The 27,525-nt window shown below is 41.1% G+C and overlaps 1 protein-coding gene across 1 annotated transcript; it reads left to right on the top strand.

The window, feature by feature from the left end:
• The first annotated feature begins 1,151 nt into the window (after positions 1-1,151).
• LOC109874539 (junctophilin-1) lies at positions 1,152-27,525 on the top strand. Its single transcript, XM_020466491.2, has 6 exons — positions 1,152-1,766; positions 9,082-9,844; positions 20,807-20,925; positions 22,242-22,930; positions 23,111-23,207; positions 23,405-27,525. The coding sequence occupies exons 1-5, from the start codon at positions 1,388-1,390 to the stop codon at positions 23,189-23,191; spliced, it is 2,031 nt and encodes a 676-aa protein (XP_020322080.1). The 5' UTR covers positions 1,152-1,387; the 3' UTR covers positions 23,192-23,207; positions 23,405-27,525.

The raw sequence follows: 27,525 nt of genomic DNA, 5'->3' as shown, positions 1-27,525 counted from the left end.
ATGGTATAGATTAAGCTTGGTCACATTTACTGTAGACAGTGGCATGGAAAAAAAATGGAACATGGTTGACATGCAAAGCGATATTAAATGTAATGGTTAACCTGTCAATGGGATGCTGGTAAGAAAAGTCCCCTTAGTTTCTCTCCAGTGGCATAATTAAGATCCAAAAAGGCAATAGGGGATGAGGCATTATATTGAAGATCTACTGTGTTTGCAATGCAGATTAACAATGTGCACACTGACACACAGTGGTGAGACCTGCCTGTTGCCACATCCTTCCTATATAGGCTACAAACTCCAAACTCCCAAAACTTTTAGAGCCAACATGATCAAAAACTATAGCAAGTTTTGTAACCTATTCATTATGTATTTGAGATTTTCAAAAATAATGACTTCTTCTGACCAAAAAACATTAGTCCAACACCCATCAATGTCCCGATCCATGTACAACGCTGCAGGATTAGCAGTGCTCAGTAGATGTCACTGTTGCCTTATAATCAGTTAGTAAATTAGTTTTATCTTAATTTGATCACTGTTGTCACAGAGAATTTGTAGAGAAATGCAAATTGTAGTTTATTCAAAACAGCTTCTAAATGTCAGACTTGACTTGCCCTAACAAAAAATGTATTAACTACTACAAAAATGTTAATGAATTATAATCCACATAATTCACAGTTACTGTTTCCTGCTGTGAGAAGCAGGGTCAAATTAAGATTTAGCTAATAATTTATGTTTGCTACCACCACCACTGGCCAGTTCAATGTCTTTTATCTGACTGTTGAGATTCATATAATCATCTTGTCATTTATCAACAGTAAATCAGCACTGATTTCACACGTAAACTGAATTCTTAGGGGGTCTATAACCACAGAACTATAATGAAGGATTCTACGTCTAAATCTAACAGCAACATTTTCAGAAAGGCTCAATTAAAATCAGGGGTGATTTTGCGGATTTTGACAATGAATTATAATTAATCAATCAATTAATGGATGAACAGGTTCATCTCGAATGGTTGATATAGAACTACAGATCAACTCTCTCTCTCTGTGAGAGAGAGAGAGCGAGAGAGCGAGAGAGAGAGAGAGAGAGAGAGAGAGAGAGAGAGAGAGAGAGAGAGAATCATAAAATAAAACAGGAGCTATTCTGGCAGCGGTAGTGGTGCTCTCTCTCCCTCCCACGTACCGCTTTAGCCGACAACCACAAATCCACACAGTGACAATCATTCATCTCTGCTTGGAACAACAACACCTCAGTGCGACCACAGAATCCACCGGACTCTCACTTCAGCGCTCCTACTTTTCTTAGAAAATCCGCTCTGGACTCGCAAGCGACAGCACAATATTGGGCAGCTACCGCGACTCGTTCTTCTCCCCTCATCATCTGAATGACGGGCGGACGGTTCGACTTTGACGATGGTGGCACATATTGCGGTGGCTGGGAGGATGGGAAAGCCCATGGACATGGCGTCTGTACCGGGCCCAAGGGCCAAGGCGAATACTCCGGGTCCTGGAACAATGGTTTCGAGGTAGTGGGGGTTTACACCTGGCCCAGTGGAAACGTGTATCAGGGCTACTGGGCACAGGGGAAACGACACGGACTCGGTGTGGAATCGAAGGGAAGATGGATTTATCGTGGCGAATGGACTCATGGATTGAAAGGTAGATACGGGGTCCGGCAAAGTCTCCACACGCCTGCCAGATACGACGGGACGTGGAGTAATGGTCTGCAAGATGGATATGGAGTTGAAACGTATGGTGATGGAGGTAAGAGTGCCAGTAACAGTTTGTGGTTAGTAGATGTAATGCCGTTTGAAAGAGCAGTCTCGCTTTTTACAGTGTAGCAGGGGCACAAATGTTGTTGAGCAATTCAGTTGTATCAAAGTTTGATAAGAGTAGAGAAGCCTGCCTGAACTATGTGCCAGTGCCACACCACTGTGCTCTATTGATATAAACTGGACTGGTCAGTCAGCACTGAGCTCTCCCATAGAGGTCATGGCTAAAAATAGAAACATCACTCAGCCACACTTGAAAATCAAAGTGCTTTTTAACCAGCACATACCTATTGTATTGATCTTTGTTCATTTGTTGAAATATGGTAATTGACTGTACAGTAGTTTCTATAGAAAGTCGTTTTAGAGTATATAAAAAAAAGATTCAATGATTGTGTTTGAGACAGAAGTGGTGATGAGGTTGTAATGTCAGGGCACACAACCATAGTCATACACGCACAGTTGCATATAACTTGTAGGTTATATCTATTCCAGAGAGAAGAATCCACGTTTTGGTGACTCAGCATTAATTGATAGGCTTTTATATATTGATTAATACAGGGGAAAGCAAGAATGGATTGTAGGAAATTCAATAGATGTTAATAGATCAGTAATAAACACACCACAATATCTTATTTCACATGAAGTGTGACATAAATAGATACTGTGGCATAATAAACACATATCAAAATCATTTAATTTGCCAAAGATAATGTGGACATTGATTGCAGTCTGAGGGCTGGATTTGCAGAAGATAATGTGGACATTGATTGCAGTCTGAGGGCTGGATTTGCAGAAGATAAAGTGAACATTATTTCAGTCTGAGGGCCAGAGCCAACAAAATCTGAGCAAACTTCATCAGCCAGTTCCCCCTGGGCAAGCTTGGCTTCTAGTGCTTTCTTTTGTGCTTGTGTCTAGTACTCTATGTGTCACTCACTGGTTCAATTTGTAAAGAGAAAAATTCACAGTTCCTAACAGTCTGAAGCAAGAGGTACCTGCAGGGGCATCATTTCAGCTAAACCTTACTGCATTTCGACACAATTTAAAAACGTTCAAATTCAATTTGGAGAACAGCAAAAACAAGCTAAATTGTCTCCAGCCATTATCACCTTGTTGTTGTAGCTTCATTCATCTCAGTCAATGGGCGACTTAACATTCTACAAATACAACTCATACAAGAATTAGCTGCTACGCACTAGCTCAGCACCAGGATTAAAACTCTAGTTTAGTTTCATGTCAAGTCAAACAACAGTTGCCCAGCCAAAGCCATCTACTACAGCTATCTTTACCTCTGCACCAGTGGCGGTCGGTGCCTTTTAAGATGAGGGAGGACACTTTCTTTTCATGAACATGGCCTTATTTCTATTAGAGAATTCCATTCACCCAGTTCATTGTAACAGCGACAGATTTAGGCTACTACGATACTAGAATTGTCCCTATTCCCATTATGAGGTTGCTACAACCTAGCCTATGAATTATTATTTTTTTCTTCTAAGGGGTGAATCAGCTTAATATTGCGGAAAGATTGTTGCTTCCATCAATGTAATTGTCTGCATCATTTCCAATCCCCTATATATATTTTTGATAAATATATATATCCATATACATACACATATGCATACATATACACATACAGTGGGGAGAACAACTATTTGATACACTGCCGATTTGGCAGGTTTTTCCTAAGCATGTAGAGGTCTGTTATTTTTATCATAGGTACATTTCAACTGTGAGAGACGGGAATCTAAAACAAAAATCCAGAAAATCACATTGTATGATTTTTAAGTAATTAATTAGCATTTTAAAGCAGGAAGTACCCGTGACTCGCTCAATACGGAAGTTGTCAGAAGAAGGGGATGCTACGCTACAGGACTGTTTTGCTAGCACAGACTGGAATATGTTCCGGGAGTCATCCAATGGCATTGAGGAGTATACCACCTCAGTCATTGGCTTCATCAATAAGTGCATCAACGACATCGTCCCCACATTGACCGTACGTACATATCCCAACCAGAAGCCATGGATTACAGGCAACATCCGCATCCAGTTAAAAGTTAGCGCTGCCACTTTCAAGGAGTGGGACTCTAATCCAGACGCTTATAAGAAATCCTGCTATGCCCTCAGACGAACCATCAAACAAGCAAAGCGTCAATACAGGATTAAGATTGAATCCTACTACACCGGTTGATTCTCGTCGGATGTGGCAGGGCTTAAAATCTATTACAGACTACAAAGGGAAACCCAGATGCGAGCTGCCCAGTGACGCGAGCCTATCAGATGAGCTAAATGCCTTTTAAGCTCGCTTAGAGGCAAGCACCACTGAAGCATGCATGAGAGCCCAAGTTGTTCTGGACAACTGTGTGATAACGCTCTCGGTAGCCTATGTGAGCAAGACCTTTAAACAGGTCAACATTCACAAAGCCGCGGAGCCAGATGGATTTGCAGGTCCAGGACGTGTACACAAAGCATTCAGACCAACTAGCAAGTGTCTTCACTGACATGTTCAACTTCTCTCTGACCAAGTCTGTAATACTTACATGTTTCAAGCAGACCAACATAGTCCCTGTGCCCAAGGAAGCAAAGGTAACCTGCTTAAATGATTACCACCCCGTAGCACTCACGTCGGTCGCCATGAAGAGCTTTGAAAGGCTGGTCATCAACATCAACAGCATCTTCCCGGATACCCTAGACCCACTCCAATTCACATACTGCCCCAACAGATCCACAGATGATGCAATCTCAATCGCACTCCACACTAACCTTTCCCACCTGGACAAAAGGAACACCTATGTCAGAATACTGTTCATTGACTACAGCTCAGTGTTAAACACCATAGTGCCAACGAAGCTCATCACTAAGCTAAGGACCCTGGGACTAAACACCTCCCTCTGCAACTGGACCCTGGACTTCCTGATGGGCCATCCCCAGGTAGTAAGGGCACGCAACAACGCATCTGCCACGCTGATCCTCAAAACGGGAGCCCCTCAGGGGTGTGTACTTAGTCTCCTCCTATACTCCCTGTTAACCCATGACTGCGTGGCCAAACACGACTCCAACACCAGCATTAAGTTTGCTGACGACACAACAGTGATAGGCCTGATCACCGACAACGATGAGACAGCCTATAGGGAGGAGGTCAGAGACCTGGCAGTGTAGTGCCAGGACAACAACCTCTCCCTCAATGTGAGCAAGACAAAGGAGCTGACCGTGGACTACAGGAAAAGGCGGCCTGTACAGGCCCCCATTAACGTTGATGGGGTTGTAGTGGAGCGGGTCGAGAGTTTCAAGTTCCTTGGTGTCCACATCACCAACTATCATGTTCCAAACACACCAAGACAATCATGAAGAGGGCACGACAGCAACTTGTCCCCTTCAGGAGACATGGCATGGGTCCCCAGATCCTCAAAAAGTTATACAGCTGCACTATTGAGAGCATGGTTGCATCACTGCCTGGTATGGCAACTTCTCGGCATCTGACTGTAAGGCGCTACAGAGTGTGTATGGCCCAGTACATCACTGAGGCCAAGCTTCCTGCCATCCAGGACCAATATAATAGGCGGTAGCAGAGGAAAGCCCAAAAATTTGTCAGAGACTCCAGTCACCCAAGTCATAAACTGTTCTCTCTGCTACCGCACGGCAAACGGTACCGGAGTCTAGGACCAAAAGGCTCCTTACCAACTTCTATCCCCAAGCCATAAAACTGCTGAACAATTCATAAAATGGCCACCGGATTATTTACATTGACACCCCCCCTTCCATTTGTTTTGTACACTGCTGCTACTCGCTGTTTATTATCTATGCATAGTCACTTCATCCATACCTACATGTACAAATTACCTCGACTAACTTGTACCCCCCCGCACATTGACTCGGTACCGGTACGCCCTGTATATAGCCTCGTTATTGTTATTTTATTGTGTTACTCTTTATTATGTTTTACTTTAGTTTATTTGGTAAATATTTTCTTAACTCTTCTTGAACTGCACTGTTGGTTCAGGGCTTGTAAGTAAACATTTCACGGTAAGGTCGACACTTGTTGTATTCGGGGGCATGTGACAAATAAGGTTTGAATTTATTTTATTTAACACATTAGTAAACCCGCTACCATCATGCAGTAACATTACAGTGTACAGTCAGTAAGCACTTTAGCACTTACACTGGCGGGCCCCAGTGGCAATAAATCAAACCAAAAGCTTACCTTGACTTGGAGGAGTTCCAGTGTTGTGTTGTATAGTCATATCCAGCTAGCTAACATAGCATCCCTCTGTTTGAACAGGGTGTTTGAGTAAGCTAAACTAGTAAGTGATACTGAAAGTGAAATGACGAACTCTCTCTCTCTCTCTCTCTTGCCTCTACTTCACCTTGGAAGAAATTTATTTGTTAAACACTCTTCCAACTATTTTCTTTCTCTCTGAGTCAAATAAAATTTTATTTGTCACATACACGTGTTTAGCAGATGTTATTGCGGGTGTAGGGACTACTCACCACATTTTATGCACTGCAGTCTAGCTGTAGCTTATGTTTTCAGTACTATATTCATTCTCTGATCCTTTGATTGGGTGGACAACATGTCAGTTCATGCTGCCAGAGCTCTGATAGATTGTTGGACGTCCTCCGGAATTTGTCATAATTACTGTGTAAGTCTATGGAAGGGGGTGAGAACCATGAGACTCCTAGGTTTTGTATTTTTAGTCAATGTACCCAGAGGAGGATGGAAGCTAGCTGTCCTCCAGCTACACCATGGTGCTAGCCTACGGAGTGCTGTTGAGGCTACCAAAGACCATTGTAAAACAGTGCGTTTTAATCAATGATTTGGTGACGTGAAGAACTTTAGTATAGTTTTATCTAAAAACGATAACTTTTTAAATGTTTTACAATTTTTTATGAAATTCATTGAGGTTGGGCCTCCCCATCTCCACTGCTCTGCACTGTTTTAAGAAAAAGGTGTTCACTGCAGCTGCATTGATGTGCTTTCCATAAAGATAGCCAGCTTTCCCTCCAGCTCCCAGGTATATGCATGGTCCTAAAGTCAGCTCGCTAATACTGCTAAACTGCATTAGCCTTTTAATCGGGATTGGAATGATTTTATTAGCCTATTTTAAAGGGTTGGTGTTGAGCTAGAGTATGACTGCCATACCCAATTGACGCCCCTGGGTACCTGAGTCAGCATAGGATCAGTCAGCTTAGGAATCTGTGGGACAGTGGGAGTGTCACTCAACGAAATATAAATACTAGTCACTGACAAAAAGTGGCATAATCTATCCTCCTAATGTGTTCAGAGTGATTTTGTTCTGTAACCTAATTGTGTTTAGACTGATTAATTTCACATAGCAAGACAGATGGAGTTAAGTTTGGCATGACCAACAAACTTCCCAATGTCTCAAGTTACTTCCATATTTTAAAATAGTACATTATTCTCTGTGGAAGCTATGATGGACAGAGTGGCATATCGCCTTGAGTGCACACCAGAATGCAGTATGCATTTAGAAATGTAGACCCCCCTTTAGTCGCTGAAACGGCGGGAAGGCTTGAGATATCACAATTATGGTGGAAAGTCTATTTTGCACTTCCACCTTCAAACAAATATCTGGATGCCAAAAATACAGTTGGAGTGTCAACTGAGACTGTGAGGATGTCAAGTCAGTTAGTGTTATGGTGGTGGGTTCAACGTTACTGTTAGTGTGACAGAGTTGTTTTACTTCCACCTGAGCGATGTTTGAAATGAGTGACTTCTGCCGAACTGCAGTTCTTCCAATGGATCCTGTATGCAGGAGGCATAAGGAGTGCCAAATTAACCCCTAGATCCCTATGCATTTGTGGACATCGCAGAGGATTTGACAGGTGTAAGCTATATGCTAATAGCTCAAACTTGCCCTCTGATAGATAGGCTAGGTGGAAGTTTCACTACATTGCTTCAATACCAATAAAATGGTATTAGATCTCCACAAATACATAGGGCATAGGGCCTAGTGGTTGATTTGGGATTGGGTGTAGAATAAGTAGCCTACACTTCCCAGTCCCTCCTGACCTCCATGCCACGACCTGTTGCAGGACAGGTTGTTACCGTGGATGGGAGCTCATCTTACGAAATATTTTAAGGCTAACATATTTGGACAACTGCACTTGTTGTAACCTCAATAGGCCCTATCTAATCATGGATAAGGGCACTACATAGTAATGGCTTCATTCTTGACAGCTTTCCCTAACCTAAACAAACAGTGCAACACACCACTGGTACATAACTTAAATGATATACCAGTGGTACCCTATGCTTGTCTAGTATGTCTACTGCCATAAAGGCCATGTCTAGACTTGACAGTTCATGCAGCTTTAGTATTCTGATCATGGAATTCCAAATATGTCATGCATCTACACCACAGTGTGTCTGGATTCCCTTTTCCTGCTCTATATTCAAATGCCAGTATGCATTCTACAAACGGTGGAATAGGCTAAATATGATAATAACACATCAACAACCTCTGTAGCTAGCCAGCAAGCTAGCAAGCAATACTAAAGTGATTGCAAATGGATTAGCATAACTCCAGCCAAACATTTTTTTTTCTTCTAAATATTAGTTAGCTGGCTAGATGGTAGACCACTCTGGTAGGCCTACATTATGATCAAATAACCACAGTAGCCTACTTTGCCACGGTTAAAGCTGCAACTTAGAGCAGGTACAGCCTCAGTGTTCACAGTAAATGCCCACACCGGAAGTTGGACAGACTCTTCACAACATTCAAGTTTGCACTCAGCAGACCTTAAATTTGGTCAGTGCCCCAAAAAAATTGAGGGAACATTGGTCTGGACCCATCTTTTCAATGCGATCTTCGTATTTTGATAGCAGAAATCACATGTAAATGTCAAGTGTAGAAACGACTAAAGACTGCCTGGTTTGGCATAACGCCAAGAGTATATTAATAGCAAATGATGAAGTGATAGTAAATCATGATACAAACAAATACTGAAATATGAATCTCATCATGGACATGGTATCTTGTATGTGGTTTGGAAACACAGCTCTGTCCGATTGACAGGAGAATCACAGTACCTGAGTAAAATTAGGTATTGGATGTGATTTTAATCTGTTCAATGGAAAGTTCCAAATGTAACAGGGATATTATGGACTTGTAGATATGTTTTCCACTTCAATTCCTTGAATTGACATGGGGCCAGTGTAAATTGATTTTCTAATCAACTCTAATATTAAAATGTTGTACGCCAAGTGATTATTCTGTGATCATGACAAAAATGTTGTTCATGATTTTCTTAACGTTTGTATTCATTCTTGACATTTTTTGTTATCCTAACAGGTACATACCAGGGGCAATGGACAGGAGGAATGCGACACGGATACGGTGTGAGACAAAGTGTGCCTTACGGGATGGCTACGGTTATTCGTTCCCCTCTCCGAACCTCGATGGCCTCGCTTCGCAGCGAACAGAGCAATGGCACCGTCCTCCATGCCAACCTTGACCTGTCAGACAGCCCAGCCGGCATTAGAGGAGGCTTTGTTCTCAACTTCCACAGTGAAGGCGAAGGTGAGAAGAAAAAGGGCCTGTTTCGTAGAGGGTCCCTGTTCGGAAGCCTCAGAAACCTCCGAAAGTCAGACTCCAGGTCGTCCATATCGAGCAAACGCAGCTCTGCCCCCAGTGATGCCGCCAGCTCCATCAGCCGAATCAGCTCCAGTGATGCCAACTCCACCATCAGCTTTGGAGATGGAGTTGATGAGTACATGCCCCTGGAGGACAATGTAGATGCCACCACCACAGAGTCCTACATGGGGGAGTGGAAGAATGACAAGCGGAACGGCTTTGGTGTCAGCGAGCGTACCAACGGGATGAAGTATGAGGGTGAGTGGATGAACAACAAACGCCATGGCTATGGATGCACAATGTTCCCAGACGGCATCAAAGAAGAGGGGAAGTATAAAAACAATGTGTTGGCGCGAGGCATCAAGAAGCAGCTCATTCCTCTCAAAAACACCAAAACTAAACAGAAAGTGGATCGGGCTGTGGAAGGAGCCATACGGGCAGCAGCTATTGCCAGAACAAAAGTAGAAATAGCCACATCAAGGTAATCAGTTTCTCAATGTGTATGGTTGCATCCAAATTGACACCATATTTCCTATACTGCTCTACCAAGCAAAAAGGCAGTAACTGCTCATTTGGTCGAAAATTAGTTAGTCATTTTTGCTACATTAACTACATGCTTAATCATGTGGAAAAGTATCCTGCCTCTATTGTTTTGTGTTTTGGAGAAAATGGGGGTAATGTTAGCAGTAACTACATGAAGTTACTGTAAAACCAAGGTAAATAGAAGCCATTTTTCTCAGTTCCACGCTATGAGCAGTTACTGCCTTTTTGCTTGGTAGGGCAGTATATAGTTGACAACTTTTGACTAGAGCCTTGTTGGCCCTGGTCAAAAGTAGTGCACTATATCGGGAAGGTTAGTGCTATCTGGGATTCTTGGGACATACTTACCCTAAACCCTAACCGTAACCCTTCCCTAACCTTAAACCTTACCTTAACCGTTTTAAATGTCAACTTCAATGGGATGAAGGCAGAGTTGGGACATCCCAAGAATCCCTTTCAGACTTTTCCATATGGGGAATTGGGTGCCATTTTGGACACCAATGTTGTGGTGTTGTTGGTGGTAAATAATCCTACTGCTGCATGGGTTTCCAGGTTAGGTCTGCTGATTGGGTTAAGTTGAATGGCTGACAGGTTGGAATTCTCAATGAGGGGTCAGGTTTTTATTGGTGTCACCTCATCCTACCTCTCCCATCTCTCTCCAACATTTTCCAACTCTTTCTCTCACTAACTCTCTCTCTGCCTCTCTCTCAAGCACACACACTAGAACCTAATTGTGTTTAGACTGATTAATTTCACATAGCAAGACAGATGGAGTTATGTTTGGCTTGACCAACAAACTTCCAGATCAGATCTGCTGATTGGGTTCAATTTAACCCGATCAGCCAAATAATACACAAAATAATAACATTGGTCAGGAGCCCGTAAAACGGCCGCCAATCCCTCCAGCGCCATTGTTTGCCCAATTACGCGCTGGTGAGGATATTTAAGACAACCCGACAGCTGGTTTTTGCGATAACGCAGTTAACGCAGCATAGATTATGACAAAGGAAGCGCAGCCTATCCAGCCGTGAGGCACAGTGCCCATATGCACATAGAACAAGAGATATGTGCTGTTTGTGATTGTAAACCTCGTATTTAGAACCTCGTATTCCCCATTTCGTTTTATTTGATTAAAAACCAAGCATAGCCTATCCTAGCTGTTTTTTGTCATCCCCAATGCATTTGCCAAGTTGTCAAGACTATCGACAAATGGTTTGGTTTATGAGACCACTGAAATGAATTTTAATCACAAAAGTTTTATAAAACGTTTGGCAGCAACAAAACAGTGAGCAATGAACCTCTTTTTATCCATGTAGACTATTACATTTTTTGGGATGTACGTTAAAAAAAAATCCATGTAGGCTATATGCCTATTATGGTATCTTTTGGTATCTTTCTTATCATGGTCATGCGTTAGCCAAGTAGCCTATTTATAAAAGGTTACTAAATGGTCTACTCTTGTGGCTTTTGCCGATATGCTTTTGCATTATTCACATTTCACATAGACCTGCCTGCAGTGCATACTCCATTCTGCTTGTAGCCATCCCCATTTCTAAAGACGCGCTCCTCCAAACATAAGCAAATACATTTTGTCAGTCCTATAACGCCATATAAACGGTAGGCCTAGGCTAGATCTTGATTATTGAGAATGTGCCTCACACATACAATTGAATTTACGGGAGCCTAGTATATTTTTATTTGAGAAGTGCGATGTGTAAAGGCCCATACTGGTTGAAGCCAATTACAACAATGTTTGTTGACTGTTAACTAGGGCTGACCCCAATTAGTTGACTAGTCGATTGTTTGGTTGTTAGGCTGTTGGTTGACCGAGAGTGTTTTAGTTGAGCACTAACAAATATATATACACTAATCAGGTCACTTACATACATATATATATATGCTCCCATCTCAGTGAACTAATAATTTCGGAGGCCTAGACTAAAAGCAAATTTATCCTTGATTCGAAAATGTGGTCGAAGGCTTTGCATGGAGGCATGTAGAGGCCACATCGAGCCCTGTACTGCACCGCCATGCGCCTCACAAATGTTGTAACAATGCAGAGGGCTCTGTATAGCTCCGTATTGATATGATTGGTTGAGGGTAGGTGGGGGCGCTACATCCTATATAAACACAAACTCACTTTCTTGACAACAGCTCTGCACGTTTTGCGAAGCGCAAGAAGTATGAATGCCCTGACTTTTGCTGACTCCATTCTTGCCCTGACTTCTGCTGAGGCCATATCACCGTAAATGCTGCATGGCCAATGCAGACGTCGGGTTGACCATTAGCCCAGACGCAAAATGCACTTCTCTCTCCAGAATGCGCTCTCTCTTGCCATTTTGTGCACATTCATTATTTCATAACTTCATTTTGTGAATTGCTTGCGTTTGATTGTTAGTGTATATCAATTTTCCATTACATATATCACCAGTAGTACATTTACCGTTAATTCCTATCATTTATAATCTACAATGTTTGTTACTTTGGTTACGGTCATTTCTTTTAATACATTCAATATTATTATTCAAATCTTCCTGTTCTCATTGTCGAAGTGGACACATTGTTTGCAGTGCGCACAAACTATGCTACACTTGTGAGAAACAAGTTTTTGTTTATTTAATTCCATTTACGAGTTCTGTCAATTTAGTCATTGTCTTTTGTTTGGAGCGCTCCTGTCAATGTTGAGTAAGGAAGCGCAAGCATCGAAGTAGGCCTATAGGCTACCTGGTCTGCGCGCAAATATAAGCATATACATTTGCCCATTTGGATATCTGATATTATTTCCGATTGGCTTAACGCACCACAACTAGTGACCTGTGGAGCCAAAGTAATGTAATGTTTTCTTCACCTCAAATAGCAAGCAAACAAAGTCCGTTTTGTATGTATTTAAAAATCTTTCCAGCGCTATCCCTTTCGATAACCACTCAGCATGAAAGGGGAAAATGTCTTGCTCTGATCCAGTGGAAACGTCATAGAATAGGCTTGTTATCAGTGCTTGACTTAGACTAAAATAGGTTCCGGTACTCATTTTGGGTGAAGGTACTGTTTATATATTTATTTATTTAGGTGCAGGAGCTCCACAATACTTTTGAGCTAATATTCTATCAGAGGGAAAGGCCCCCAGCCGAATTGGAGTTGATAACAACGCAAAAGTCTTCGATAACCTACATAACTTGAGGAAAACCACATGCCGTATTTAGCCATGGAACACCTTGAGTGGCCAGCCCTACACCTACAACTTGTTTATTCATCAAATCCCAGGCCTTTAGAGCTACCGCTAACTATTGCTCTCATTATAATGGCTGTGAACATAGCACAAATATTTCTGTCACCCCTCCGGACCTATGCCACTACTGCCAGCGCTTAGATTTACCATTGCATTAGGTTTGTTAAAATAGAGCCCATGTCTAAAAAGTCGTCATGACATGCCGTGGACTTGGAATTATTCCAAATTAAATTAAAGTTGAATTAGACATAAAGACTCACTTAGAGAGAAAACAATCATATTGTTAGTAGCCTATCTTGTCTATCACTTGGACAACAGTAAATTATGTTTTCTTTCAACGCTACATTAAACAACAACATTGATTTACTGTTTTATTGTCCTTTTATAGCATGGGGGTTGCATTATTTTCCTATAACGCACGGTATATCAGCACGGTATAATTCAATGGCTAAGAAGTTCATTCTTACATGTTCTATTTTTGAGCTGCTTTTGAAAGTAAAGGTCGAATTAAAAACAGTATTGGCATTGTTGAATTCGATTTTCATAATAGCAAGCTAGGATGATGGTTTGGTTAGCTAAGCTGGCAAGTCTGGTTGGTTACCAAGGCAACTACTGTAGCTATCTAGCTAGATAGTAAGCTTAATTGCTACTTCAGTGGATGTTGTCAAATTTATACTGGCAAATTAATACATTTCTAGAGGCAAATATGTTAATTCATAGCCATGGTATAAAAGGGATAATCAACTCAGGGCTCCATGCATTCTCTGGAAAATAATACAACTCCATGGCAAGGTGGAACACACCTTCCACATTGTGCATTATTTTCCTGAAAATACATAGCCCCTCGTCTCACTGAATGCAATGCACAGAGATTAAATTATATACTACCATGTAAAACACCCATCCATATCTGTTTAAAGTATCAAAATAGAGACTTTATTGCCATATCATGCCCACCCATCCCCCTTTCCTCATAATCTTCTTCTCTGATGAGAACCACTCATTAGCATGTTCTTTATCCTGATTTTCTGGCATCTGTATGAATTGTAATGAGGGCTCTCATATGTCACTACCACAACAACTCCTCCCATCATGAAATATAAATGTGTCAGAGGCAGAATGTCTAAAATTAAGGTTTCGGTCTTTGAAGACTGTGTCTGAGTTGATACGTGTGGTAAGAGCTTTGGAAAGTGCAGACTGGGTTCGGTTTGCGTCACTTTTCCCATCATCTGGGTGGAAGCCCAGGGGAGCCAAGAAGGAGGGAGTAGAGAGAGTGATGGAGAGAGGGGGGGTGAAGGAGGACAAGCAGTTCCTAGACCAGACCGGACGGTGTGTACTAACTGTGCCCTGCTCACATGTGAGGCCAGCAGCCACTAGTGTGTCAGTCAGCACTGAGCTCTGACTAAATAAGGCAAGGCAGGACTTGGCTTATCAACAGTTTACAGGAATACAGCAGCAGCTGAGCTGATACATTAGCCCATCTCTGTCCTACCATCGACTATCATCTGTTGGACTAATCAGTCTATCTGGTTGGGACTAGGTGTTGGAGAGTTTATCACTCACCTTTCCTCAGAACTCTCCTTATACTTGTTAACAAGCTTCCAGTAAAGTTTCTTAAACTTGGTTTAAATCACCTTTTTTCAATGTGCCCTCGCTCGCTATATTTTCTCCCCAAGCCACGTGATGTAGTATAGCCTATGCTCACAGGCTTCAAAGCTTTAAAGAAGCCCACATTAAATCGTATCATGACTCCATGATGATAATGATATGAGTATGGGATAGTGGGGTAAGTTAAGCCTATTTTTACATTCAGCATCACAAAGGAAATATAGCATTCTTTCTGAAAAAGATATCTACATATATTTCAGAATGTTGTGTATACCTGGAAAAAAACATCAGAATTCATGTAAACGTTACAGTTTTGAAAACATAGTTTGTTCAAAAAAAGTGATCTCTTGGCACAACTTACCCTGGGTATGGGGTTAGTTGTGCTGCGAGACAGGGTAAGTTAAGCCGCCTACACATTTCTTTAACTTAACACCAGGGCCTGGCCTATCTCATGTCCCAGAGATAATCACTTGCATTACACCTGGGAAGAAAATACTTACATTGTCTCAACTTACCCCAAGGCAAACATTTTGACTATATTAGCCCACACAGCTACAAGGATGCACTTTGATGCTAGGTTTAGGACCTCACATTGAAGTGTATAGAGATCCCAACTAACGTATAGAACAATCTTCAAATGATTTACTTTGGTTTAGATACAAGCATCATGAAACCTCTAACACAAATTCATTTGACTTGGTGATTTTTTTTGGTGGGGGGGGCTAAATTACTTAGGACTTTTCCCATGTGGTTTCTTCCTTCACAGACTATGAAATGATGACAGCTTCCTAAATATTTGGTCAAATGATCAATTTTGTGTATGATTTCCTAGAAACAAGGGTTTGCTCAATTTACCACACTCTCCCTTACAACTGTTGTACTCCTCATTGTAACTATGTAAGTATTGGTACAATATAAATAGTTCTACCATGATTCATTCAACAGCACAACGACTCTATATGCATATGAAGTTCTCATTATTCACAATGATTCACTGTCTGCGAGACTGTCAGCTGTTTACAGGCAGCAAAGCCAATTGCACATACAGTAATAAAGACTCCTCAATGCACACTAAGGTTCATGTGCCCCCTAAATTTGGTGAAATGCACTTTCATAGTCAATAGTTGAAAAATAGAAGATCCACAATCTTGAAGTCTTTGTGAGCTTCATCGGTGTCAAACATGTCTGAAGTAAAACTTTAAATTATATCCACCTTAATTCAGAAAGTGAACACCTCAAAGATGTTGAAAGGATACATTCAGTTCAAGAGACATAGTGTGAATCCTCCTGCGCTCTGTATTCAGAGGCCCTGAAGGACACTTATGCAAACAGATGTAAAACCAACTACCTCTTATTGAGCTGTTTATAAAGAAACACCATTTAACTAACCTTGAAGGTCTTGTATCACTGTACCATTGAAATAAATCATGATAAATATAAAGAAGTGTATTATGGTGTTCCGTATGTCATCGTATGTAAATGGTTTGTTTTGAAAAAACATTTACTTGAGAGAAAGTGAATGCAACACATACACTACATGACCAAAAGTATGTAGACACCTGCTCTCGAACATCTTATTCCAAAATCATGGGCATTAATATGGAGTTAGTCCCCCCCTTGCTGCAAAAACAGCCTCCACTCTTCTGGGAAGGCTTTCCACTAGTTGTTGGAACATTGCTGTGGGGACTTGTTTTCATTCAGCCACAAGAGCATTAGTGAGGTCGGACACTGATGTTGGGCAATTAGGCCTGTCATGCTGAAACAGGAAAGGGCCTTTCGCAAACTGTTGCAATAAAATGGAAGTATATAATCGTCTAGAATGTTATTGTATGCTGCAGCATTAAGATTTCCTTTCACTGGAACTAAGGGTCCTGAACCATGAAAAACAGCCCCAGACCATTATTCCTCCTCCACCAAACTTTACAGTTGGCACTATGCATTCAGGCAGGTAGCATTCTCCTGGCATCCGCCAAACCCAGATTTGTCCATCAGACTGCCAGATGGTGAAGCGTGATTCATCACTCCAGAGAACACGTTTCCACTGCTCCAGAGTCCAATGGCGGTGAGCTTTACACCACTCCAGCCGGCACTTGGCATTGTGCATGGTGACCTTAGGCTTGTGTGCGGCTGCTCAGCCATGGAAACCCATTTCATGAAATCTCCCGACGAACAGTTCTTGTGCTGACGTTGCTTCCAGAGGCAGTTTGGAACTCGGTATTGAGTGTTGCAACCGAGGGCGGACAATTTATAAGCACTATGCACTTCAGCACTCTGCGGTCCCATTCTGTGAGCTTGTGAGGCCTACCACTTCGCGGCTGAACCGTTGTTGCTCCTAGACGTTTCCACTTAACAAAAACAGCACTTGCAGTTGACCGGAGAAGCTCTAGAGGGCAGAAATTTGACAAACTGACTTGGCATCCTATGACTGTGCCACATTGACAGTCACTTAGCTTTTCAGTACAAGCTACTCTACTGCCAATGTAGAGTAGCTCATAAGGAGAATGCATGGCTGTGTGCTCTCGAACATCTTATTCCAAAATCATGGGCATTAATATGGAGTTAGTACCCCCCTTGCTGCAAAAACACGTCAGCAACGGTTGTGGCTGAAATAGCCGAATCCCCTAATTTGAAGGGGTGGTCACATACTTTTGTATATATAGTGTATACAGTGCCTTCGGAAAGTATTCAACCCCCTTGACTTTTTCCACATTTTGTTATGTTACAGCCTTATTCTAAAATGGACTAAATTCTTTGTATTCCCTCATCAATATACATTGCCATACAAATTAACTGAATCCCCCAAAAAGATTTCATCTGCATTTCAGCCCTGCCACAAAAGGACCAGCTGACATCATGTCAGTGATTCTCTCATTAACACAGGTGTGAGTGTTGACGAGGACAAGGCTGGAGATCACTCTGTCATGCCGATTGAGTTCGAATAACAGACTGGAAGCTTCAAAAGGAGGGTGGTGCTTGGAATCATTGTTTTTCCTCTGTCAACCATGGTTACCTGCAAGGAAACATGTGCAGTCATTATTGCTTTACACAAAAAGGGCTTCACAGGCATTGCTACCAGTATGATTGCACCTAAATAATTTATTGGATCATCAAGAACTTCAAAGAGAGCGGTTCAATTGTTGTGAAGAAGGCTTCAGGGCGCCCAAGAAAGTCCAGCAAGTGCCAGGACCGTCTCCTAAAGTTGATTCAGCTGCGGGATCGGGGCACCACCAGTAAAGAGCTTGCTCATGAATGGCAGCAGGCAGGTGTGAGTGCATCTGCACGCACAATGAGGTTAAAGACTTTTGGAGGATGGCCTGGTGTCAAGAAGGGCAGCAAAGAAGCCACTTCTCTCCAGGAAAAACACCAGGGACAGACTGATATTCTGGTACAAGGATTGGACTGCTGAGGACTGGGGTAAAGTCATTTTCTCTGATGAATCCCCTTTCCGATTGTTTGGGGTATCCGGAAAAAAGCTTGTCTGGAGACGACAAGGTGAGCGCTACCATCAGTCCTGTGTCATGCCAACACTAAAGCATCCTGAGACCATTCATGTGTGGGGTTGCTTCTCAGCCAAGGGAGTGGGCTCAATCACAATTTTGCCTAAGAACACAGCCATGAATAAAAAATGGTACCAACACATCCCCCTAGAGCAACTTATCCCAACCATCCAGGAACAGTTTGGTGACAAACAATGCCTTTTCCAGCATGATGGAGCACCTTGCCATAAGGAAAAAGTGATGAACTAAGTGGCTCGGGCAACAAAACATCAATATTTTGGGTCCATGGCCAGGAAACTCTCCAGACCTTAATCCCATTGAGAACTTGTGGTCAATCCTCAAGAGGCAGGTAGAAAAACAAAACCCCACAAATTCTGACAAACTCCAAGCATTGATTATGCAAGAATGGGCTGCCATCATGTGGCCCAGAAGTTAATTGACAGCATGCCAGGGTGGTTTGCAGAGGTCTTGAAAAAGAAGGGTCAACACTGCAAATATTGACTCTTTGCATCAACTTCATGTAATTGTCAATAAAAGCCTTTGACACTTATGAAATGCTTGTAATTATACTTCAGTATTCCATAGTAACATCTGACAAAATATCTACACTGAGGCAGCAGACTTTGTGAAAATTAATATTTGTGTCATTCTCAAAACCTTTGGCCACGACTGTACTTTGTTGAGCCACCTTTGGCAGCGATTACAGCCTAGAGCCTTTTGGGTATGACGCTACAAGCTTGGCACACCTGTATTTGGGGGGTTTCTCCTTTTCGTCTCTGCAGGCCCTCTCAAGCTCTGTCATATTGGATGGGGAGTGTTGCTGCACAGATATTTTCAGATCTCTCCAGAGATGCTCGATCGGGTTCAAGTCCCGGCTCTGTCTGGGCCACTGAAGGACATTCAGAGTCTTGTCCCGAAGTCACTCCTTGCTTTGTATTGGCTGTGTGCTTAGGGTCATTGTCTTGTTGGAAGGTGTACCTTCGCCCTAGTTTGAGGTCGTGAGCGCTCTGGAGCAGGTTTTCATCAAGGATCTCTCTGTACTTTGCTCCTTTCATCTTTCCCTCGATCCTGACTAGTCTCCCAGTCCCTGCCGCTGAAAAACATCCCACAGTATGATGCTGCCACCACCATGCTTCACCGTAGGGATGGTTCCCAGTTTTCACCAGACGTGACGCTTTGCATTCACGCCAAAGATAATCTTGTTTCTCATGCTTTGAGAGTCCTTTAGGTGCCTTTTGGCAAACCCCAAGTGGGCTGTCATGTGCCTTTTACTGAGAAGTGGCTTCTGTCTGGCCACTCTACCATAAAGGCCTGATTGGTGGAGTGCTGCAGAGACGGTTTCCTTCTGCAAGGTTCTCCCATCTCCACAGAGAAACTCTGGAGCTCTGTCAGTGACCATTGGGTTCTGAGTCACCTCCCTGACCAAGGCCCTTCTCCCTCAATTTGTCAGTTTGGCTGGACGGCCAGCTATAGGAAGAAGTGGTTCTAAACTTCTTCCATTTAAGAATGATGGAGGCCACTGTTTTCTTGGGGACCTTCAATGCTGCAGATTTTTTGGGGAACCCTTCCGCAGGTCTGTGCCTTGACACAATCCTGTCTCTGAGCTCTACGGACCTTCAATCTCATGGCTTGGTTTTTGCTCTGACATGCATCGTCAACTGTGGGACCTTATATAGACAGGTGTGTGCCTTTCCAAATCATGTCCAATCAATTGAATTTGCCACAGGTGGACTCCAATAAAGTTGTAGAAACATCAAGGATGATCAATGGAAACAAGATGCACCTGAGCTCATTTTTGAGTCTCATAGCAAAGGGTCTGAATACTTTATAAATAAGGTATCTGTTTTTAATTTTTAATAGATTTGCAAAAAAAAATCTAAAAACCTGTTTTCGCTTTGTCATAATGGGGTGTTGTCAATTTTAGAACATGGCTGTAATGTATCAAGATGTGGAAGTCACTGGGTATTAATACTTTCCGAATGCACTGTATCGAAGTTGAAAAAAAAAGTTTAATCAGAAATGACAAAAATAATGGTTTTGATGAATGAGAATGCTTTCTATAGAATTTCACACAACAGATATGGCATGTCAAACTATTGTGTTTTCAATATTCGTTTTACTGCTAAGAGTGTGAGACTGTATGATAATGAAATAATTCAAGTGAATGGTTATCTAACTACTTCTAATATTATTTAATGTTGGAAAAAGCTGTTGCTCCAACAGTATTTATTGGGAACACTGTAGGATCACTGAGCTCTCCACCCTATAAGCTACTTAAGACAGTGTCTGTCTGGACGGGCCAGAGGCATGCAGTACTTCTTCACCCTCTTAGACCTGCCTTCATGTAGTATTTGAAATATTTGTTATACTTTAGCTGTGTCTGATTGGGCTTGTCTGGAGCAATGAACCCAATAGAATAGTCCCAGAAGTGCAAACCCTGCAGATCTTGCACTCTCAAACAACATGCTCAAACAAACACTCAAAGCATGTAAAAGTAAACAAATACTATTTGAACCTTGGTATGTACCCTTCCCAGTCTAACCAGCTCTTATTCTGCTTTGCATTCATCCAGAACAGCTCATGCCAGGACTAAAGGCGACGCTGCTGACCAGGCCGGTCAGTCAGCCAGTCAGGACTCCGACATCGCCAGGGCAGTGGCCAGGGAACTGTCCCCCAACTTCCATCAGCCAGGTAACCCAACATACTGTACCCAACTAGGCCCCAGCATCTATCTATCTCACAGCCCCTTGTTATAATCCCCTTTGTCCAATTTCCTTTGTGTCTGGGTTGTGGGTTTCTCTTTATTTTCTGTCTGGGGCAGATGTATATGCACATTTTAAAATGCTAATCTATTTAGGGAGGAACATATAATTAGTATAATTTACCTTGGGGTCTTTTTTATCCTCAGAAAAAAATGTCATTTTTGGGGGGGGACAGCAAGTGTCACAGATTTATGAGTACAATATTTTGTATTAGAGTGAACATGTTTCTTTGGCATCGATGTATGTATACGTACATACTGTACAGCATATTCTTTTACAAATGAATATATATTTTTTCTGCAAGATAAGTATTTAAATATATAGATCGGTACTATTGTCAGCCTGCTTAGTTTTATGAGAGGGTGGTTCTTCAGTGTTCGTGTTACATTTTAATGCATGTTCAGCTCCTGTATGCATGAAGGTCAGTGGTCTTATATCATTATGCTTTTTGAGCATTTCTCTTTTTACCACATGGTCTTGCTCAGGTCTGGCCCATATAGCCTTGCTAAATCTGTGACACTTGACCTGACATCAGGATAGTGTAGATCACCGACTCCTAACAACCAGGTTCAATAGCCAGCCTGCCTGCAATCTGTAATCTATTTAATTTGAATGATGCCTTATAACTTTTTCTTAATGCCCCATAAATGTCTTAATTATTTACCGTTGTGCTTTTTATGAACAACTGCTGAGCTTGTAGAGATGTAGTAAGTGATCTTAGCACTTGCTATTAATAGTAGAACAAATGTAATATTATGAACGATGATTCCATTTGATAACACTACTTGCGTCAGAAAGGTGTTAACTTTGTTGACTTGAGAGCTCGTGTCAGCTGTGTTATAGCGTTGGCCTCATCAGTGGTCAGGAGAATGTCGAGAATGCTTGGAACCTTTAATCGGTATCATAAACCAACTGGGACAGCTTTGAAACTCCATTAAGGAACAAATACTCAATATGTGAAATCATGGACGCAGAAAAGGCATCCTAACCATGAGCTAACTGACCATAAATAAATGTGAATTTATCATTCACCAAAAGCAACACAAAATAATATGTAGGTGTGTGTATCTCTGTATCTCAAATTAGGATTCAGCACTAAATACTTGAGTGTTTGTTGATAGTGATATAAACACACAGCATTCATTCAAACGTTGTGATATTAGATCACTGTGTACATGCTACAAATTGACTAAGTATAGATAAAAGGACTGTATATCATGATAATAACGTCCTTCCATTTTCTAGGCCCTGATTATATAAAGCAGAGGTTCAACGAACCGATTGAACCTATTGTTCAAGAGGAGAAGAAAGAAAAGACCCCTTCAAGTAGCCCACATTTCTACCGTAAAGGCACAACCCCAGACAACTCTCCCACCGCGACTCCACAGTCCTCTCCCCCACCAACACCCCCGTCAACACATACCCCGGAGCCCAAGAAGAGCTTCTTCAGCAAGCTCGCCCCCAAGCCTGGGAAAGAGAACAAGACCCCTGCAGCAGAGAGCCAGCTCCCGGTCATCACAAAGGCAGTGTCTAAGACATCGTTGAAACAGGAAGTAAGACAGGAATTGCCTCAACCGAAACCGTTCAAAATGGAGGAGTCGGTCCCCGCCAGCCCTGGCAATGGACAGCTGCACACTGACACGGAGTACCACGGCTACTACGTGAAGGCAGACGTGAAGCTCCCTCAAGACGAACCTGAGGACATAGATGAGCATGTTACCCCGTCCGCCCTCACCCGGATGCCACCGCCAGCAAAACCTATGGCGCAGTACAGGGCACCCACCCCAAAACCTATAGCACCAAAGTCGGTATCCAAAGAAAGCAAACCTGAATCAAGACTTAAGAAACAAGATTCGTATAAGCCAAGAAGTCTAGCAGAAACTAGGAAACAAGCCAGCTTGGAGATCACAACGGATTTCGTAGAGGAAGAGTCAGTAAGTAACCAAATACTGTATGATGATGAAAATGGGAAAACTGAAGCAAAGAGAAATAAATGTGTAATTTCAGAACTGTGAAACATCAAAGGTAGTCTAATATTTTCAGTGATAATGCCTAGCTAACTTTAAAAATGCAATTTTTGAAATGTTCTCCTGTATCTCTTTTCTACTTCGCAGGGTCCAAACTCAATACTGGTTGCCCTTGTAATGCTGTTGAATATTGGTCTAGCAATTATTTTTGTCCATTTTTTAACCTGACGGAATCTGAACTGAGGTAAGGATCAGCTCAATAACATCTATTCAGATGTGATACAGTAATTTATGTACCATAACATTTTTAAATGTAACATAAAGTAAAAGAAAAGTTTACCTAAAGAGTAAATTGCAAGTTTTACATGAAATATTAAGATACAGTAAGCCTAAATGTGATTCAACGTAACTATTGACCCTCCTACTGTTTTCAATCTTCAGGGAACTCATCAAAACTAGTGGCGCAGGCCCCTATCTCTGCAGTTGCGTCAATGGCCTTTAAAAATGGCGCCGGTCAGGCACAGACACAGGCAAAGAAGGACTGGAAATAGAGTGAAACACCGGAGAAAGATGAGAACAGGACCATTCGGCCCCGACGCTGCCCCGTTTTGCTGGCGATGATTTGTGACACGCTTAGGTTCTGTGAAATCTGAAGCAAGCAGTCATTGCGAAAGCAAAAAGAAATATCTGCTGATCCAAGCTGTTACCAGTCAAGTGCGTTGCCTCTCCATCTGCCCTGTCAGGAGGAATGTGGAGGGGGGTGGGAGAGGGAGGGCTTGACAGGATATGTTCGGAGATGCACTTTTAGTTGACGGAAGATAACAGCTGCCTTACTATTTTACCATCTGACGTTTTAGTGGGTAGAGGCAGTGCACAAGGCTGCCAGAGGAATGTGTTTCGGCAGGCTTTGCTGCCGTGGGAGTGTGTCTCTGTATTTGCTATAATATACACTTGGTACATAAGATTTTTTATTTATTTTTTAAGTCGCACTCACCAGTCTTATTCCATTCCCCAGCCTTATCTAACTTCTCCTTTTGGGACATGCTTGTGCGTGGGCCGTTTCAAGTCCATTTGTTTTGTGTATTTGTTAGTAACTGTTCGTTTTTTCATGTGTTTTTTCCTTTGTTTAACCTTAGGTATTACAAATTATTAAGAGAGCGTTTTATTTATTTAAGTCTAGTCCATGCATTTCTCAAACTTTTTTAAGATCCTTCAAATCCAAAAAGAATTTCCCTAACGCCTATGCTACACAAAGCAGTTCTCATTTGAAAGACATTGAAATGTTTAATTCCAGTTATTTCTACATTGTCAAATTTGAGAGTAATGTATATGAAATTGAAGCATCTTAGCAGTATACAAACACAGATTGTGCATTAACTTTTGACTAAACAGCTTGTTTTTTACTAACCAGCTATTTATTGGTTGGCTGCATGTAACACAAATGTATGAGGTTACATTGTTAATCAACACTGATTTGTGAGGGCTAACTGGTGATATGGAATAACTTTCCTCCTGATTCAACTTGTATCTATCTTTAACCAGCCACTGATACGGTTTGTTAACATAGCTAGTCATTGTTCTTTCTGCACACTGACCCTATATTGCATCAAATTAGTTGTTTGTAATTTTATTGATTTTAACATAAAAAGCAAAAGGGCTGTAGTTTTGGAAGTGGGTTGCACTTCGTTAGATATTTTTATTTTTTCATTGTGCAATCAAGGATCAATGTCCCCAAAAAATTGTGGTCTAAATTGTTTTGTGAGATAAAGACTTAATGGTTAATTTTGCAATTGTACATTGTCAAATGGAGGCATAATGACTTGACAACTTGACTTCTTCTTCTTTTGTTCAAATGTGTAGCAAATATGGCGTCCGACATTGATTTATTGCCACATGAATATGACATATACAGTAGGTTGGCGCAGGAAGAGAATACATTAGAATAACGTGATTAGTTTGGTTTGAAAATATGCAATTGTGTCTTGTAGAAAATTGTTGAGGAGTTGTTTGATTTAGTCATATATGAGTATACTATTTGTGCATGGGTTGGTTAGTTGATGAATGTCACATTTTTTGCTTAATAGTTGAGTCTTTAAATTTGGCCGAGCCAACACCCCACCAACACTCTGGACCTCATACTAACTAACTTGCACCGTTGTGAAAGCAGTCCAATGCTCAAAGCCCCTCTCTGCAATTACACCTTGTTATGTGTGTTGAATACATTCAGATAGAGTAAATGGTTGGCTAAATGTTTAGATGAGTATCTGTGAGGACTGTTAGAACATTAGAATGTTCCAGTTTACTTTGGGGAAGACAGAGGAGAGGGTCTTAAATATGAAAGTCTAATTACTGTATTTTGTCGTCAATATATTATTAATATTATTTTGTGCCTAGTTAGCGAAGCATGAATATTTATTTATATTTTTGGAATAATAAATGTAATTTTTTCTCAATTAAAGTTGAATAAATAGAATGAAATGTATTATATTTATAAAAGCGTACATTTTGGATAACATGTTGACAGGTGTAGGAGATGCATTTTCACTGGTTATGGTAACATTTTCATTGCAGCAATGCTAAGAGTATGGTATGAGGAGTTGAAGGATGTGTTAGTTGGATTTCAGGGCAGTAACATTGCGATGTTTTACAGAGGTTTGGTCATAGACTGCCACAGAGAGTATGTGAGATGGGAAGAAGAAAGCATCCGAAGGGAAAATGGCTCCAGATGTGTTTATTACTACTTCTCGGAATGTAAAGTCATAATGGACATTTAGAGCACATCGTTAAAGAGAACAGGCAACGTTCAAAGTTGAAAGTACCACGATGAATGATCAATAATGTATTTTTCTTGTCTAAACTGTATTTGCACACAGCTATGTATAAGGCTATTTTCTACTAATTGTACCTGAAGCTCCATACATTTTTTTTGCCCAAAATGACGAGCTGTTGTTACTTTTTAAAGGCAAAGTAAGTATTTTTTAGGTGTGATTGTATTTTTCTAAAATGTGTTTTGGAAAACTAGTCTGTAAACTTTTGGAAAAATGTAACTTACCATTTGATAGATATTTTTAATTCGTGATTTTAATATCAATTCAATATTTATGAACTTTTGCCAGGCTTACAAAGAACATCACTGAATATAAAATAAACAACAAGAAGCTATATTGGACGACGAGTTTTGATATTTATGATCTTCTGACTACAATGATTTTAATGGATTTTGGGGCACTTGTTCCCCCACATTAAGAATTAAAATAACGTTTACATCATTTTTTTGTGTCTGTCCAATTTTGTGTGGGGGCACCTTTCTTTTGTCCATCATTAGAAGTTGGATCAGTGAAGGCAAGGAGGCTATCTGAAAAGAGACATCATTTGACCATAGATATACAGATGTTAGTGTTCAATCAGCAACGATGTCCAACTCAGTTTCATGTTAACGTTGTATGTTTTATAATTGTAGTCTAAATTGTTTTGAGATAAAGGCTTACATTTTGCAACTGTATATTGTCAAATGGAGGCATGACTTGCCAACTTGATTTTTTATTTTGTTCAAATTTGTAGCAAATATGGCATCCGACATTGATTTATTGCCACGTGAATATAACATATACAGTAGATTGGCGCATGAAGAGAATACATTAGAATAACGTGATTAGTTTGGTTTGATTTTAATTTGAAAATATGCAATTGTGTCTTGTAGAAAATCGTTGAGGAGCTATTTGATTTAGTCATATATGAGTAAACTATTTGTGCATGGGTTGGTTGATGAATGTCACATTTGTTGCTTAATATTTGGTGTCTTTAATTTGGCTGAGCCAACACCGCAACAACACTGGACCTCATACTAACTAACTTGCACCGTTGTGAAAGCAGTCCAATGCTCAAAGCCCCTCTCTGCAATTACACCTTGTTATGTGTGTTGAATACATTCAGATAGAGTAAATGGTTGGCTAAATGTTGAGATGAGTATCTGTGAGGACTGTTAGAACATTAGAATGTTCCAGTTTACTTTGGGGAAGACAGAGGAGAGGGTCTTAAATATGAAAGTCTAATTACTGTATTTTGTCGTCAATATATTATTATTACATGGTGCCTAGTTAGCTAAGCATGAATATTTATTTTTATTTTTGAATAATAAATATATGTTCTGTTTTCCCAGCTAAAGTTGAATAAATAGAATGAAATGTTTCATATTTATAAACGCGTACATTTTGGTTAACTGTTGGCAGGTGTAGGAGATGCATTTTCACTGGTTATGGTAACATTTTCATTGCAGCAATGCTAAGAGTATGGTATGAGGAGTTGAAGGATGTGTTAGTTGGATTTCAGGGCAGTAACATTGCGATGTTTTACAGAGGTTTGGTCATAGACTGCCACAGAGAGTATGTGAGATGGGAAGAAGAAAGCATCCGAAGGGAAAATGGCTCCAGATGTGTTTATTACTACTTCTCGGAATGTAAAGTCATAATGGACATTTAGAGCACATCGTTAAAGAGAACAGGCAACGTTCAAAGTTGAAAGTACCACGATGAATGATCAATAAAGTATTTTTCTTGTCTAAA

The sequence above is a fragment of the Oncorhynchus kisutch genome, linkage group LG30, assembly GCF_002021735.2.
Source record: "Oncorhynchus kisutch isolate 150728-3 linkage group LG30, Okis_V2, whole genome shotgun sequence".
Classification (NCBI taxonomy): Eukaryota; Metazoa; Chordata; class Actinopteri; order Salmoniformes; family Salmonidae; genus Oncorhynchus; species Oncorhynchus kisutch.
The sequence above is the reverse complement of the archived record's forward strand: the minus strand, read 5'-3'. Positions and strand labels throughout refer to the sequence as shown.